This window comes from Chionomys nivalis, chromosome 1 (assembly GCF_950005125.1).
Source record: "Chionomys nivalis chromosome 1, mChiNiv1.1, whole genome shotgun sequence".
Classification (NCBI taxonomy): domain Eukaryota; kingdom Metazoa; phylum Chordata; class Mammalia; order Rodentia; family Cricetidae; genus Chionomys; species Chionomys nivalis.
Genome location: NC_080086.1, coordinates 53,383,955 through 53,398,120, shown reverse-complemented (window position 1 = coordinate 53,398,120; position 14,166 = coordinate 53,383,955). Strand labels below are relative to the sequence as shown.

The window sequence follows — 14,166 nt, the reverse complement described above, 5'->3', positions numbered from 1 at the left end:
ATATCTAGACCTGATGAGTACATATACAGAATATGGTATATCTGTGTTATTCATCCATAAATAGGAATAAAAGTACCAACAGACATTACTGTTTTGTAATACTGAAAACATCCTGTTAGGTAATAAGAGATAGACAAAACTAACCCATACCTTAGAAATGGAGAATATGTTAGTGGACATAGGTGGGGTTGATAAAAAATGACCACTAATGGATAAGAGATTTCCTCAGGGGGTGATGAAACTGGCCTGGAATTGCACAGTGGCGATCATAGCATAACACTGAATATACTAAAATATAGTGCAGCCTTCAGAGTATGAGTTTTATGGCATGTGACTAAACTTAGAACAATTAATAATAAATAAGGAGTTGGTGCTGGACATTAGAGTGCACTCAGGGGAGGTGAAAAGACCATAAGTTCAAAGACAGCCTAAATAATAGAGCAAGGCACTGTCTCCAAAAAATAAAGGCTACCCGGTGTGGTAGCACACGCCTTTAACCCCAGCATTCAGGAGGCAAAGGCAGGCAATTTCAGAGAGTTTAAGACCAGCCCAGACTACATAGTGAGTTCCAAGACATCCAGGGTGATGTAGAGAGACCCCGTCTCAAAAACAAAACAAAGAAACACACAAACACCAAGGGCTAAGACTTGAGTGGCAGGTGGGCATTTGCAAGGTATTATGTTCAATTCCCAGGATCACAGAAATAAATAATTAATAGGAAACAGAGAACTTTAAGAAACGAACAAAATATAGGCCATGCCATGGATGTATCTTAAACACATTCTGCTGAGTGAGAGAAGCTGATTGCCAAGCCACAGCATACAGCCCCATTTCTATAGAAGGCCTCCAACTGTATAGACGGAAAGTAGATTAGTGCTTGCTGAGATCTGGAGGAGGAAGTGGAACTAGGAACTGACTGTGTGTGGGCACAGGGTTTCTTCTCAGTACAACGAAGTGTCTTGACATGGGTTATGTCTGCAGAACTAATGCTACACAGGAAGTTGCCGAATCCTAGGCTGTAGACATGTGAATCATAGAGAAAAGACAGAAACACAGAACACAACTTAATCTGAATGTACAAGTGTTCTACAAGAAGTTATGTGAATGTACCGCCTGCAACTGAAAAACAGGCGGCTCATCTCCCTATCGCTGTGGATAAAGAACATACTTTATAAGGAAAAGTAAAAGTAAAAACAGAAAGAAATATTGTACACGAACCTATCTGTGAAACTTCAAAAGATGAAGGAACCATAGCGCGGGTTATTACTGCTTTTTCTATTGCAGACTCTCTTGTAGTCCAGGCTAGCTTTGAACTCATAATGTAGCCGAGGATGACCTTGAATTCCTGATCATCCGTATTCACAGCGCTTGAGTCAAGGCTGCATTACTCTACCTAGTGTGAATTATTAACAATAATGTGTTCTGAGTTGAGCCTACTGGATGACCTGTACTTGGTGGAGGGGCTTCCTTCCCTGGTTGTCTAAAACAGCCTGTGATACTTTAAAATTTCTAATTTTGAAGTGCGCATACCATCAAACAAAATGCTAGTCAGTGAGTGTGGGACAAACTTCGGTCACATCCTTGGTCCCTGGCTCCCCCTTTCCAGGGCTGCCGGATGAGATGGCTCAGATTGTTTGCTGCTCAGTAGCCCTGCTGATGTGAAGGCTGTCGTGCATCTGGAGCTCCAGTGGTTAATCCAGAACTCACAACTCTGACAAAAGAATCCAGCTAGGTCTGGTGGTTTTTGCTTATATTCTCAGCATTTGAGTTATGGAGGCAGAGGTATCAGAGTTCAAGACCAGCCTCAGCTACATAATGAAGTCACATTGGACTGTATGAAACCCTGTCTTAAAAGGCAAACAACAACAACAAAGCCCATACAGACACACAAAAACATTATATACCCAAGTAGTTAGATAGTGTCTCTTTTCTCCCAAAGGTATGTGATTCCTAGTTTATTGGCTATCCCTCTCCATACAGCCAGTGCTACATAGACATACTCCTCATGGCACAGGTGTGGAGAGTTACTTTACAAGAGTAACTAAAGGACGGTGCAATGGCAAAAAAGGACAACTCCATACATTCAAAACTCACATGCTGTAAGAAGCCATTGGAGACAATCTGGTAAAACTGGATTTAAAGGAAGAAAAGAATTGGAAGAAATAAGTCCCAAGGGAAAACTGTTACAATTGTTTCCACTCCACAGGGTGTCAAGTCATATAAATTGTCTGGACAGAAAATGAAATTGGTGTTCTCCGTTGTCAAATGGGTGAAGAGTCCATACTAAGTTTGTCATTCCTCCCAAAAGACAGATCAAAAGTGGTCCAACTTTCACTGTGGGAATTCTAGGACTTCAACCTACTGAGAGGCCTGAGAATGAGCGTCTCTGTGAATGATCTCTGTGAATAAGCATCCCTGCGAATGAGCATCCCTGTGAATGAGCATCCCCATACTTGTGAAGCCTCACACTTTTATTTTCTTCACCCTAGAATTCTTCAAAGCAAGAATTCCTCCAACAGGTAACCCCAGAGCACTCAACTGGTTCCAACCCTAACATCTCTAAATCCATTCAATCTGTGCTGAAGTTCCCACTTCTTTGAGGGTAATGATGGCTTAAGTCTGAAAATCCAGGCAGTAACACTGGATTTCAGAAAGGCTCTGCCCCTTAGTAATGTCTGAAGCTGCTCCAATGTTCCTTGACTTAGTCACTTCTTATCACTGTGACAAGACACTGTGAACAAGCCTCATATAAGAGAGTGTTTAATTGGCTAATGACTTCAGAGGCTTAGAGTCCGTGATTGCAGAGCAAAGGCAGGACAGCAGGAACAGCTGAGAGCTCACATCATGCTCCATAAGCAAGAGGCAGAGAGAACTAACTGGGAATGGTGTGCGTTTTTGGAAATCCAAAGTGACACACCTCCCCCAACAAGGCCACATTCAAGCATATGAGACTGTGGGGGCCACTCTCATCCAAACCACCATGCTCCTGTTCCACACTCTGTCTCACTAGAGAGGGTGACACTATTGGCACCTGGGGTTCTAATGCTCTGACTTCATACCTGGACCACCTCCTCCATCTCAAGCTTTCATTCAACTCTCACCTGTACTCAAGCCCCAGATTCCATGCTGATCCATCTCAGCAGCTTGATCTTCCCTGCTCCAACACTTAACCAGGTTCGACATTGCTTGATTCTGGTATGAACTCCAGGAGCACAGGGCCCTGTGTAGTCGTCACTACTATGGTGCCTGGCACAGTACTCGACTCCTTGGAGGTCTGCAATAAGCCTGTGAACTGTGGATGCAAATGTAAAAGCTCTCTGTGGCCCTACAAAAAGAGACTGTCTTCATCTTGTAAAGTTGGTTGTAATTTAAGAGAGCACCTAGAATTGATGGAAAACGAAAACAGACTAGACTGGAGTGGCGCCTCAGTCAGTGAAGTGCTTGCTCTCCAAGCTCAAGGACCTGCGTTCCATCCTTGGGAATCACGTTAAAAAAAAATCAAAAAGCATCTGGGGGCTGGAGAGATGGCTCAGTAGTTAGGCGCACTGGCTGCTCTTCCAGAAGACCCAGACTCCATTCCCGGTCCACACATGGTGGCTCACAACTGCCTGCAACTCTAGTTCCAGGGGATATAACAACACTTTTTTCTGGCCTCTGTAGTGCATTTAGTGCACTGATTTACCTGCAGGCACATTACCCATGCATTTTCTAAAAGCAGTGTTGGGGCATTCTACGCAGATTCCCCCAGGCTCACCTGCAGCCAGTAAGGGACCCTATCTCAAAAGGAAGGTGGACAGTACCTGAGGAAGGACATCTGTGCTTGCCCTCTGACCTCCACATACATGAACACCTCTCCACATATACCCACATGAAACTGCACAAATATCTACAGTACACAAAAAGCCGCCAGCATCCTCATAATGCTTGTGACAAAGTTTGAAGTCTGGAAGCCTTTTTCAAGGATGAGAAAATGTGAAGCTGGTATCTGGCTAGACCCAACCACCTGCTGAAAACAAAAAAAATAACTGGGACAAATGGTGGAGACCCAAAGATCAGACACAGTTCAGTGTGGGATTGTTCTAGTAAGATGGAGATACTCGGAGGAAAGAAAGAAGATGGTGAGCCAAATTGTAGGTCTAAACCATGGTAACCTTAATCTGACCTGATTCAGAATGGTCTTGACAGGAGCAACAAGGATTATCTGAGGTATATTTATCTCTTTTAAGTGGCTTAGTTCTCCAAAGCGCCTTTCTGGAGTGCACTGGTACATGCAGATGCTACTTCTGTTTTAGGAGAGGTTATGCCAGGGGCAGGATAGGATGATGCAGCTCATGTCTCTAAAATAGAATTTCTAAGCCCAGATCCTCATTAGCTCCAAAAGCACAGAGTGCAGCAATGGTTACTGACAGCACTCACTTCCATTTTGAATGCCATTTTCCACGCACACTTTTCTGTAGTTTTAGAGAGGAAAAATAATTAAAATAAAGAGTTTAAGACGCAGAGTATAGCCATATAGAAACACTGGTGTACAGGAAAAGGCACAGCCACGCAGACATCAGATTCCAGTTAGCTGAGGAAGCATTTTCACAATCCCACGGTCATTAAAGTATGGTCATGTGGTGACGAGGGCACACGGAGTAATCTCAGCTTTTCAACTATTCTACCAAGTAAATTACATGCAAAGGTGACGGGCCAGGTAGATAGCTAAAGGCAATTTCATCAACATTTGAAATTTGTCTTGTTGTTTATTCTAAAGATTCCAATGAAGTTTTGAATATTTCTTTGTAATAGATCCTTGATTTTCTTTCTATGAATGCATAATTAGCATTAGTGCTCTAGGAAGATACGTGATGATTTCTAGTTTGCAGAATCTCCGTGGCACCTCTTAGGACTCTTCTGAGGAAAGTACAGATGTGGTAAGGAACACCATCACAGCAGGAGAGCCAATCAGCATAGCCTGTGCGGGTTCCAGAAAGCTTTGAATTTAGTTCAAAAGAACACGCCTTTCACGATAAATGATTCAATCAACAGCCATGCTTTCTGGGATTTTGTAAGATCTTCTATTTTATCATACCACAAACATACTACAATGAATTTTCTATTCTTTATCTCTGTCCCCTGATGTGGCCATTGGTGATTACCCAAGATCTATCCTTCTACCTCAACCAGGAGCCTGGGACAGTTATAGCAATCCTGTCCTCCTTGCCATAGGATGGTTCAGGAAAAGAGTGTGATTCCCATTTGGGCCCTTAAAATCCAAGGGGAAAATAATCAACTAAGAGGTCTTCTGGAAAGTTTTCTTGAACAGGATGGAGATATCTTACTGCCAGTTTGAGGATGGAGCTGACACAGAAGAGTTGCTTAAACATGACAGTCACCAAGAAAGCAGCGTGGGGGGCTTTAAGAACAGCACACTAGTTTCTCTAGCTAAGGACGTCATGAGATAATATCTCCTTATGAACCATGAAATGGGGGAGGGGCTGGAAATGGCCCAGTGGTTAAGAGTACTTGCTGCTTATCCGGAGGACCTGTGTTCCATTCCCAGCAACCACACAGTGGTAAACAACTACCTCTAATTTCAGCCCCAGGGGATCCAAGCCATCTTCTGGACTCTTTGGGCATGCAAGTTGTACACATACATACATACATGCAGACAAAACACTCAAACACAAAATAAAAATATTTCGTGAAGGCGGGCAGAGACTTCTGATATTTCTGATATTGTCTTGTGGCCTCCACATGCATGCAGGTACATGTGCACACGGGCCCATGCCACATGTCCCTGCATACAGATAAGCACCTACACACCCACACACATGGGGTGGGAGAGAAGGGTCCCAGGATGATTGTGTAGTGTGAAGAAAGCACAGCACTGAGGTCCTAGATTGCAGTGACCATGCAAACACAAAATGCAAGGCAGAGAGGAGCATGTTCCTTGCTAGTAAAACACCCCAAAGAGCACACCTTTGTGTGTAGCACGTCCTAGTGATTCAGTGCACACTCACACCGAGAAAACACAAAAGCTATTCAAGATCCTCACCACTTGGTTCCTTCCGACAAACACCTTAGACTCTGGAGGTGCTTGGGAATTCAGTATAGACTCATCGGCTTCCTCCCAAATGGAGATTTATTCCCCCCCTTTTTTTTTGATTACTCCTTATAAAATAACATATGTAGGTTGGTATGGTGAACCCTTCTGTAATCCCAGCACTCCAGAGGCTGAAGCAGGAAGAACCTTGACTACGTAGTGAGAACTTGTTTCGAAGAAAGAAAAAAGAAAAAAAAAAAGCAAGAAGGAAAGTAGGTTAGTTTGTTATAAGGTATTGGCGTAGGAGTTCTATGTTCATTAAACCACAACTCAGAAGTATTATCATCCTCATTTAAAAACTGATCTAAGTGGGCAGTTACTTCATTAGCCAAGGAAGTCAATGGGCAGTAAACACAAGGGAGTCCTTGTAGCACAGACTCTAACAGAGAGCCTTGCTCGCAAAATGGAAGGGTCAGGAGACGGAAACCTCAATAAGCAAGAGGAACCCCTTCTCCATCAGGTAAGTGGAGACACAGGCTCCTTTCCTGCCACTGCTGGACTGTCAAGTAGCCCCTGGCTCCTGACAGAGAAGAGAAGCAGGTTCGGCGGGGTTGCTAGTGCAGAAACCTTCAGGTTCAAATGCTCTGCCTGAGAAGGAGAGTGACCCATCCTCTCTTCCTGGTGTGTGACCTGGGTGTCTCTCTATGAAAATTTCACTTTAACCAGAGTCAGAGGCAGGTCTTTCACTCAGAATACTTTTTTCCCTTTTTCTTTTATATATTTTTTAATTTTCTAATCTTTATTAAATGAAAGTTCAAGTAAGTAAAATCTTTAAACACCAAAATTAACCAGACTCAAAGTCTATACAACTCAGTGGAATTACAGGTTGAATTAACATTTGGGATGGAAGTTGTGAAGTTCCACATCCAATGCTACACTTTAGCATTGAGAATAGTTTATTCACTTCTCTGCCACCAAAACCAGAGAATCTACGGCAGAATTCGGACTTGAAAACAATCAGCTTTCTGATCTCATTCATAATTCACGTCCTTCCTCTCGGTCTAAGCTTGAGAACAATTTTGTTAGTGTTTAAGAGAGAAACACGGTACCGGTTAAGTGAAAGCCCCCAAGCCACCAGGAGGAGAAAAGAAAGTCTTGCCTTTGAAGTTAGCAAAGAATAGAAGCAGGCAGCATGTTAAGAAAGAAAAGTATGCCTCCAAGAGCGGAAACCTCCTAGATATCCAAAGAAGGAGCCCGAAAGCCTCCTATGAGCTTTCTTGAAGAGTCAGAGTAAGAAAGCCAGTGCAATGTATTGACAGGTGAGTGCCACCGTGCCTGGCTTTTTACCAGTGCCGGGATCTGAGCTCATATTTGGAGCACAGGTACTTTACTGCCTTAACCACCTTCCCAGCATCCAAATAACATTTTTCTTTAATCCTTCTGCCCAGTAATAGAATTCAGAAAGATTTAAAGAAGAGAGTAGAGGTTTTTCTAATCTAGAAGGTTCTCTGTATAGTTTTATTTTCTTTAATATTAAGGACAAACACTAGGAATCCTGCTATTGGAGGCCTCACTATTAGAAATAGAAGGATCGCCAGGCGGTGATAGCATACGCCTTTAATTCCAGCACTCGGGGAAGCAGAGGCAGGAGGATCTCTGTGAGTTTGAGCCCAGCCTGGTCTATAAGAGCTAGTTCCAGGACAGGCTCCAAAGCTACAGAAAAACCCTGTCTCGAAAAACCAAAAAGAAAAAAAGAAATAGGAAGATCATAAATATCCTTATCTAGTATATATTGATTTACTTTTATGATGTTGCCAATAATAAATCACCATGACCTATAAAATAGGTACCATTATTACTACTAGTACTACTATTATCACTATTATCATTATTATTATTACCTCGGTTTTCCAAATGTAAACCCAAGGCTCAGTGAAAACCTTAGAGAGGGATGGTTTAGCTTGAACTACTGGAAGGGAAAAAAAAAGGCTACTGCGGTGGTTTAAGTGAGAATGGCTCTCATAAGCTCATATATTTGAATACCTGGTCCCCGACTGATAGAATTGTTTGGGAGGTGTGGCCTTGTTAAAGGAAGCGTGTCACTGCTTGCCAACTTTGCTGTTTCAAAAGTCCGTGCCATCTCAGTTATCTCTTTCTGCCCCCATGCTTATGGAACAAGACCCAAGTTCTCAGTTACTGCCCCAATGCCATGCCAGCTTGCTGACCTCCTCCCCGCCACAGGGTCCACTAAGAGGGTCATGGCCTCACCTTCTGAATCAGTAAGCCTCAAAAAAACTCTTTTGTCTGTAAGTTGCCTTGGCCGTGGTGTCTTATCATAGAAGTAACTAAGGCAACTACCCAGAGCCTAATCTGGGCAGCAAGGTAAGCTCAGTGCTGGGACAAGGTAAAGCTGGGTACAAATAGGTACATCAAGAGGAGCCAAGTTCATGTGTGCAGTTTTCAGTGAGGACACTAACAAAGAGGAGGGCCTTGGGCTAAACTCCAAATCCCACAGAGCTGGAAAGAGGGTGCAAGAGGTCCTCTTACATCCAGGGTACTAACAGGACCGGAGCTACAATCACGCTCTTGACTCTTGTGTCCTGGACTTATCATATGCTGGCACAGAAGCAACGCTCAGCTCTAAGTTTGCAGAAGCAGGTGGGGCAGAGAGAGACCAGAACCTGGTCTAGCAACCCACAGGAGGAATGTGTGGTGCCAGCACACAGACGCTGAAGTGTCTCCCACAGAGCTCTTATGTGGGTGTGTGCGCAGTCACTGGCCAATCCAGATGCAGGAGCCGTTACAGAGGCCAGGAGTGTGGGTGCCATGATTGCTAGCTTCTTGCGGTACAACTTGATAGTAGTCTGGAAGGAATTCTTGCTCCAGTAAAGACTTCCTGTTTCCAGAAGAAGGTAAAGAGGTACTGAGTGGCAGGAGCAGCCAATGTCTTTTTTAGGGCCATTGCTTTGGAAGCAAATGAATACCCCAGCTAAGTCAGGAAGCTCTCAAAGTCATGGCATCCTTGCTCTGGGACACAGCCCAGCTGTTTGTTCCCTCTAGTACCATGTTTTCCTGTTCTTCGTTCGCACGGTGACTTGCTCTCTTGCTTGGGTGAAAGGCATCCTAGTACTTAAGAGATTTAATTTTAACCTTGTCCCTCTTAGTGAAATTGTGCTGTCTCATATGCAGTATATTCATAGGAACAGTCTTTTAATTAATGTGACTTCAAATAATATATTTTTGCATTTTCAATAACTTGGTTTGTGGTGTATTATACTTATTAAGCTCTTCAGTCTGATCCAAAGCAGTGGTATTGATTCTCCCTCCTTCCTCCTCCTCTTCTTCCCTCCCTCCCCCCCCCCCCTCTCTCTCTCTCTCTCTCTCTCTCTCTCTGCCCTCTTCTCCTCTCTCCCTTTATTGACCCTAAGGAATATCAATAATATCACCTTCTTAATCCTACTTGGATCTCATGAATCCAAAAGTTTAAAACACTATTTATAAGGTCCTTAGCCCCATCACCTGGGAGAGCACTTTCACCATATTTTCTATAAATTTAACAGAAAAAAGCATAAGGAGCCAAGAGTCAAAGGTGCCAAGAGTCAAAATCTTTTGCCAAGGCTGGCTTACTGCTTTTAAGCCAACAGCACACGTAGTCTCTCTGGCTTGGCTTCTGCCACTCCAGGTTTGATAAACAGTGGTTCTTGGAAAGCCCCACACTGGACTGTAGCCCATACGCCCAGTTTACAACTTGGTTGTCAGGATGCCAAACTGCGCAAGGCTCCAACCTTCCCAGAGCTGCTGGCTCCTCCCTGTCCTCCATAGAATGCTGGGGGGCAGGCGGACAGGGGGTGGGGGGCGGGGGAGAATCTCCCGGTCCTTTAAATAGCCTTGCCACTTCTCCTTGGTAAAATACTTAACTTCAGAAGAAAAAGAGAAACGAGAAACTGTGAAGTGAGGCCGCCTCCTCATTCACAACTTTCCTATCACCGCCTCCTCAGAGGAAGCTTGCTCAGCTGCTACTGGCAACAAGTGCTGCCTGGGGTAGGTCCTCACAGCAGCCAGGTCATGGCTGTGCACACATGCTCCTATCCATCTCCAAGAAGGGCAGGTTTCAGAGTGAGTACCTGTTTTGTACTTGTACTGAGCGCGTCGTTTGGGGGTATTTCTGAAGTAAAAGAGGGTGCGTATACCTTGGTCTGTGGTAGATGGGAGTCACGAAGATGACCAGCCCTAGAAAAAGCGCACATATGCCTTTACCCTATATAAATCAACAACATCAGAGACTTGCTTATAAAGAACTGTAAGAAGTAGCATGAGAGAAAGAACATAAACACAGTCAGGGGCTCTAACAATGAAGCCATGTAATAAAGTCAGTATTAGCTGAGTTTCTAGAACATTCTCAGTGGGGCTTAGTTCCTGGGTGTTTCTCATGTTGTTGTGGGTATTGCCTGGTAATGAGCCTACTTTTTTAAGGGGAGGAATTTTTCTGAAAACACAGTCTCCAATTACACGACTCATCCTGTATGGGGTGTTTAACCCAAGAAGCAGAGAGTAAATGAAATTTCATCGACTTGACATCACAAAGGATGCCGTCTAAGGCAGGATAACCTAGAGGACATGCGTGCATCACATTAAATGCAATTGTTGTCTTGCATGACTTTTCTGACCTGATAGTGTCTCCTGGTCTAGGGAAGAAGAACATTTTTCTACCCCAGTACTAGAGCTAACTTCTGGACAGCAGGGTTCCAGGGCATGGCTCTAAAGAAGGGCTGGAGTGTGTGGCAGGCCAGCGGTGCCTACCCTAGGTCTCAAGTGGGGGCAGGACGCCCACCTACCATTTTTTCTTGCAAATGAACATAAATGAGGTAGTTTTTTTTTTCTTTCCAAATATCAGGATTTACTCTGGGCCACAGGAGGATGTGGGGAGTATCTATGGAGCTCCCAACCTAGATCGGGGTCACCCCACTTTTCATTAAAAGGTCAGAATATTTTGGACTTTGCAGAAAAAAAGTGGTCTCAGCTGTAACCAGGCTATTGCTGCAGTGGGGAGGCAGCTGGAGAGAATGCATCTATGATAGACATGACCATGTGCCAATAACACTCAATTGTCATAGACACCGAGGCTGAACATGGTTGTAAGAAAAGTGGGCAGGAGGTAAAACATGGGAGAAACAAGAAGGTGAACGGAAGAGAAAGTTCCGGCCCAGGCAGGGGTTCTGGAGAGTCTCTGGAACATTCCTTTCGATGTATCGGGACCTAGAATGTTCCTTTCAGCTAAGGTCCTGTTGGACACCTCCCGGAGCGGTTCAAGAGCCAAGTGCTCCAGGTGGCATTGTCCTGTTTGTGTGGAATGTTCCCGTATTGAGCAGACCAGGCCCTCATTAGAAACCAAACAGTCTCTGTGAACACATTCAATACAATCAACAGCACTTGGGGACTTAACAGTTTAGGCAGAGCAGGGCTGTGATGGAATGAAGCATATGTTTTAGATGAAAAAGAAAATGATTTCAAATGGGAGATGAAATTCTGAAAGAATCAGCGTTTATTGCACTGGACAGGCAGGTCTGGGAAGGTAGATAAACAGAAGTAGCTGTCCTGAGAGGAAGTTCAGTGGCTATGCGGGGTTCTGGCAATAAAATGGTCCACAGATGAGGAGGACTCTGAGAAGGACAGGCTGGAGAGGGGAAGGCTGCCTCTTACTGCATCCCAGGAAGTTCAGGTTCCTATACAATTCTGGCAAACTTAGGTGAAAATCCCGCTTCCGTCTTTATCTGCCTCATTACCTCATGGGAGTTATTTCACCCCATTAAGGCTCTTACTTGTTATATGTAAAACAGAAAGAAAAACTCTTCCTCCCTAAGACTGCTCATGAAGAACATGTGCAATGTCTAAAGGGACATTCCTGGGATATGACAGACTGCCAGCAAAGGGTCCAGATGACCACTAGTCCACCACTCTAGCTGCCTCTGCAGGGACCTGGCTTTTGCTCAGCTCTCTCTCTCTCTCTCTCTCTCTCTCTCTCTCTCTCTCTCTCCCTCTCTCTCTCTTTCCTTCTTTCTTTCCTCCCTCCCTCCCTCCCTCCCTCCCTCCCTCCCTCCCTCCCTCCCTCCCTTCCTTCCTTTTTCTTTTTAAGAGACAGGGTTTCTCTGTGTAATAGTCCTGGCTGTTCTAGAACCCACTCTGTAGACCAGGCTGGGCCCTGCCTCCCGAGTGCTGGAATTAAGAGCCTGCTCTACCACCACTCCGCCCTGCTAGCTAGCTCAGTACTTCTCGGGGCAGAAGTCACAAAAGGAGGATGGAGTAGGTTATTGTGAATTCTGGCTTGATCCTTACCCTGGAGATAGATGTCTGAACTTCTTTCCTCATGGTGGAGAGGCAATTCACTGTAGAGAAATTTCCAATAAAAATCCGCAAAAATGGAAACCACCTCAAGCAGGGAGATGATGAGACCAGCCCCAGGTGCGTGTGTGTGCGCATCATGGGGAGTTGTGATGAGCGTTTATAGGGTGCCATCAGCCTTTGACAACACGACATGAGAAAAACAATGAGTTCTCCTTTTAGATGGTGGAAGGTCTCACCAGGCAGCTTCATCGCCAGCGGCATCCATCTCCCCTTTTGGTGTGAAAACCCCTGTGTTGCATTTTCTGTCTCTACTCTCCTCAACTCCACTTCAGACAGAATCCTCTTTTAAATTAATTAATCACTTATTTTCAGCCTGATCACATTTTCCCTTCTCTCCCTCTTCTCTTCCCAGTCCCTCCCCCTAACCTCCACTCTTCCCACCCCCTCCACTCCTTCTCCTCAGAGAGAATCTTGCTTAGCAGAAATCAGTTAACCTGGGAGTGGTCCTAGGATACAAACCAGCCTGTCAGAGAGGCGGTGAGGCCTATCGCTTGGAATTCTGGGAGAAGGCTATGTCTACCCTCCCTTTTGCTACAGCATTCTTGAAGTTCTAAAGGAACTGATGCCTCAGCCCACCTGCAAGCGATGCAGAACAAAGCAAATGGGGACATTGTAGGCTTCCTGACCAGATCGTGACTGAAGTAGGACCTCTAGGAAACTTGGTTTCTTGAGCCAATAAATATCTTTTACTGTTGAAGCAGTTTAAACTGTAGATCCTTCCACTTTCAAGATCTCCAGGAGACCCCCCCTCCCCACCCAGTGCTGGCTAAACACCACCTTTTCCTCAAAAAAAATTATGTTTTGTGGAAACAAATGTGATTTCCCGGGACACAGCACAGAGCCTGGCTTGCTTCCCTTGGGTCCTATAGCAGGAGGGTGAAAATCCAGTTTTGGCAGCTTCCCACCTTCCTCTCTGAGCCCAGCATTTGCTCTTGCCCATTCCTCTCTGTCCACGATACCACTCTGACAACAACTTACTGTCTACTAAATGGAACTCAAAGCAGCTCGGATACTAGCTCTGAAAACCAGGCAGCCCCCATGTCATTCCTATGTCAAAGAGTGGATGACTGATTAGGAGAGGGTGTGAGTGTGTGACATTTAGGTGAATATGAATATATGTGTGAATGCAAGTGAGCGCAGCATGCAGCACTGCAGCCAGTGGGAATGCAGGTGAGAGAGAGCCCAAGTGGGAATAGTATACACACCCTGTGGGGCAGCAGCTTCCGGGAAGTGCTCCCTCTAAGGGTGCTGCCAAACAAGCCCTAGAGAGAAAAGAAGTGTTTAGGGCCTAGAAATGGCCACTGAGAAGGAAATCAGCACTGCGCTTTACAACAAGACACACTGTCTTCTTTTGGCAGTGCTGGGAATGAAAGCCCAGGGCATCACACGGGGTAAGGAGTCTAGCACAAGGTCTACCCCAGAGGCATCCTCTTTGAATGAGTGATGCTTCAAAGGTTCTGGAAGGGGGCAGGGCAGAGAGCAACTGGTTGTTGTTTGTCTTTAAATTGTAATGGAAAACACTAATGTTTGAAAACCTGTAGTCTGCCTTCTGGAATAGGAGCCAGAGTCCCCAGGAATCACCTAGGTTAAAGTCACAAATCCCGCAGACCGATGTGTAGTAATAGCTGGAGATAGCACTCTTGACTGACAAGGGAACATTGTCATTCATTTCTTGGTAGTGTCACGGTGCAGTGAAAATTTAGGACCATCAGAACGTTAGTTTAAACCCAAAGCCA

General features: G+C 44.9%; 2 protein-coding genes across 2 annotated transcripts in view; one reads left to right on the top strand and one right to left on the bottom strand.

Annotated features, from left to right (window-relative positions):
* Positions 1–14,166, bottom strand: part of Frmd4b (FERM domain containing 4B) — a 332,706-nt gene that overhangs the window by 201,419 nt on the left and 117,121 nt on the right. The window lies entirely within an intron of this gene.
* The window catches only part of LOC130871818 (heterogeneous nuclear ribonucleoprotein A3-like), a 197,910-nt gene continuing 190,235 nt past the window's right edge, over positions 6,492–14,166 (top strand). Inside the window, exon 1 of the mRNA XM_057765482.1 lies at positions 6,492–6,548. Within this exon, the coding sequence (XP_057621465.1) occupies positions 6,492–6,548 (57 nt within the window). The remainder of the gene's footprint in view (positions 6,549–14,166) is intronic.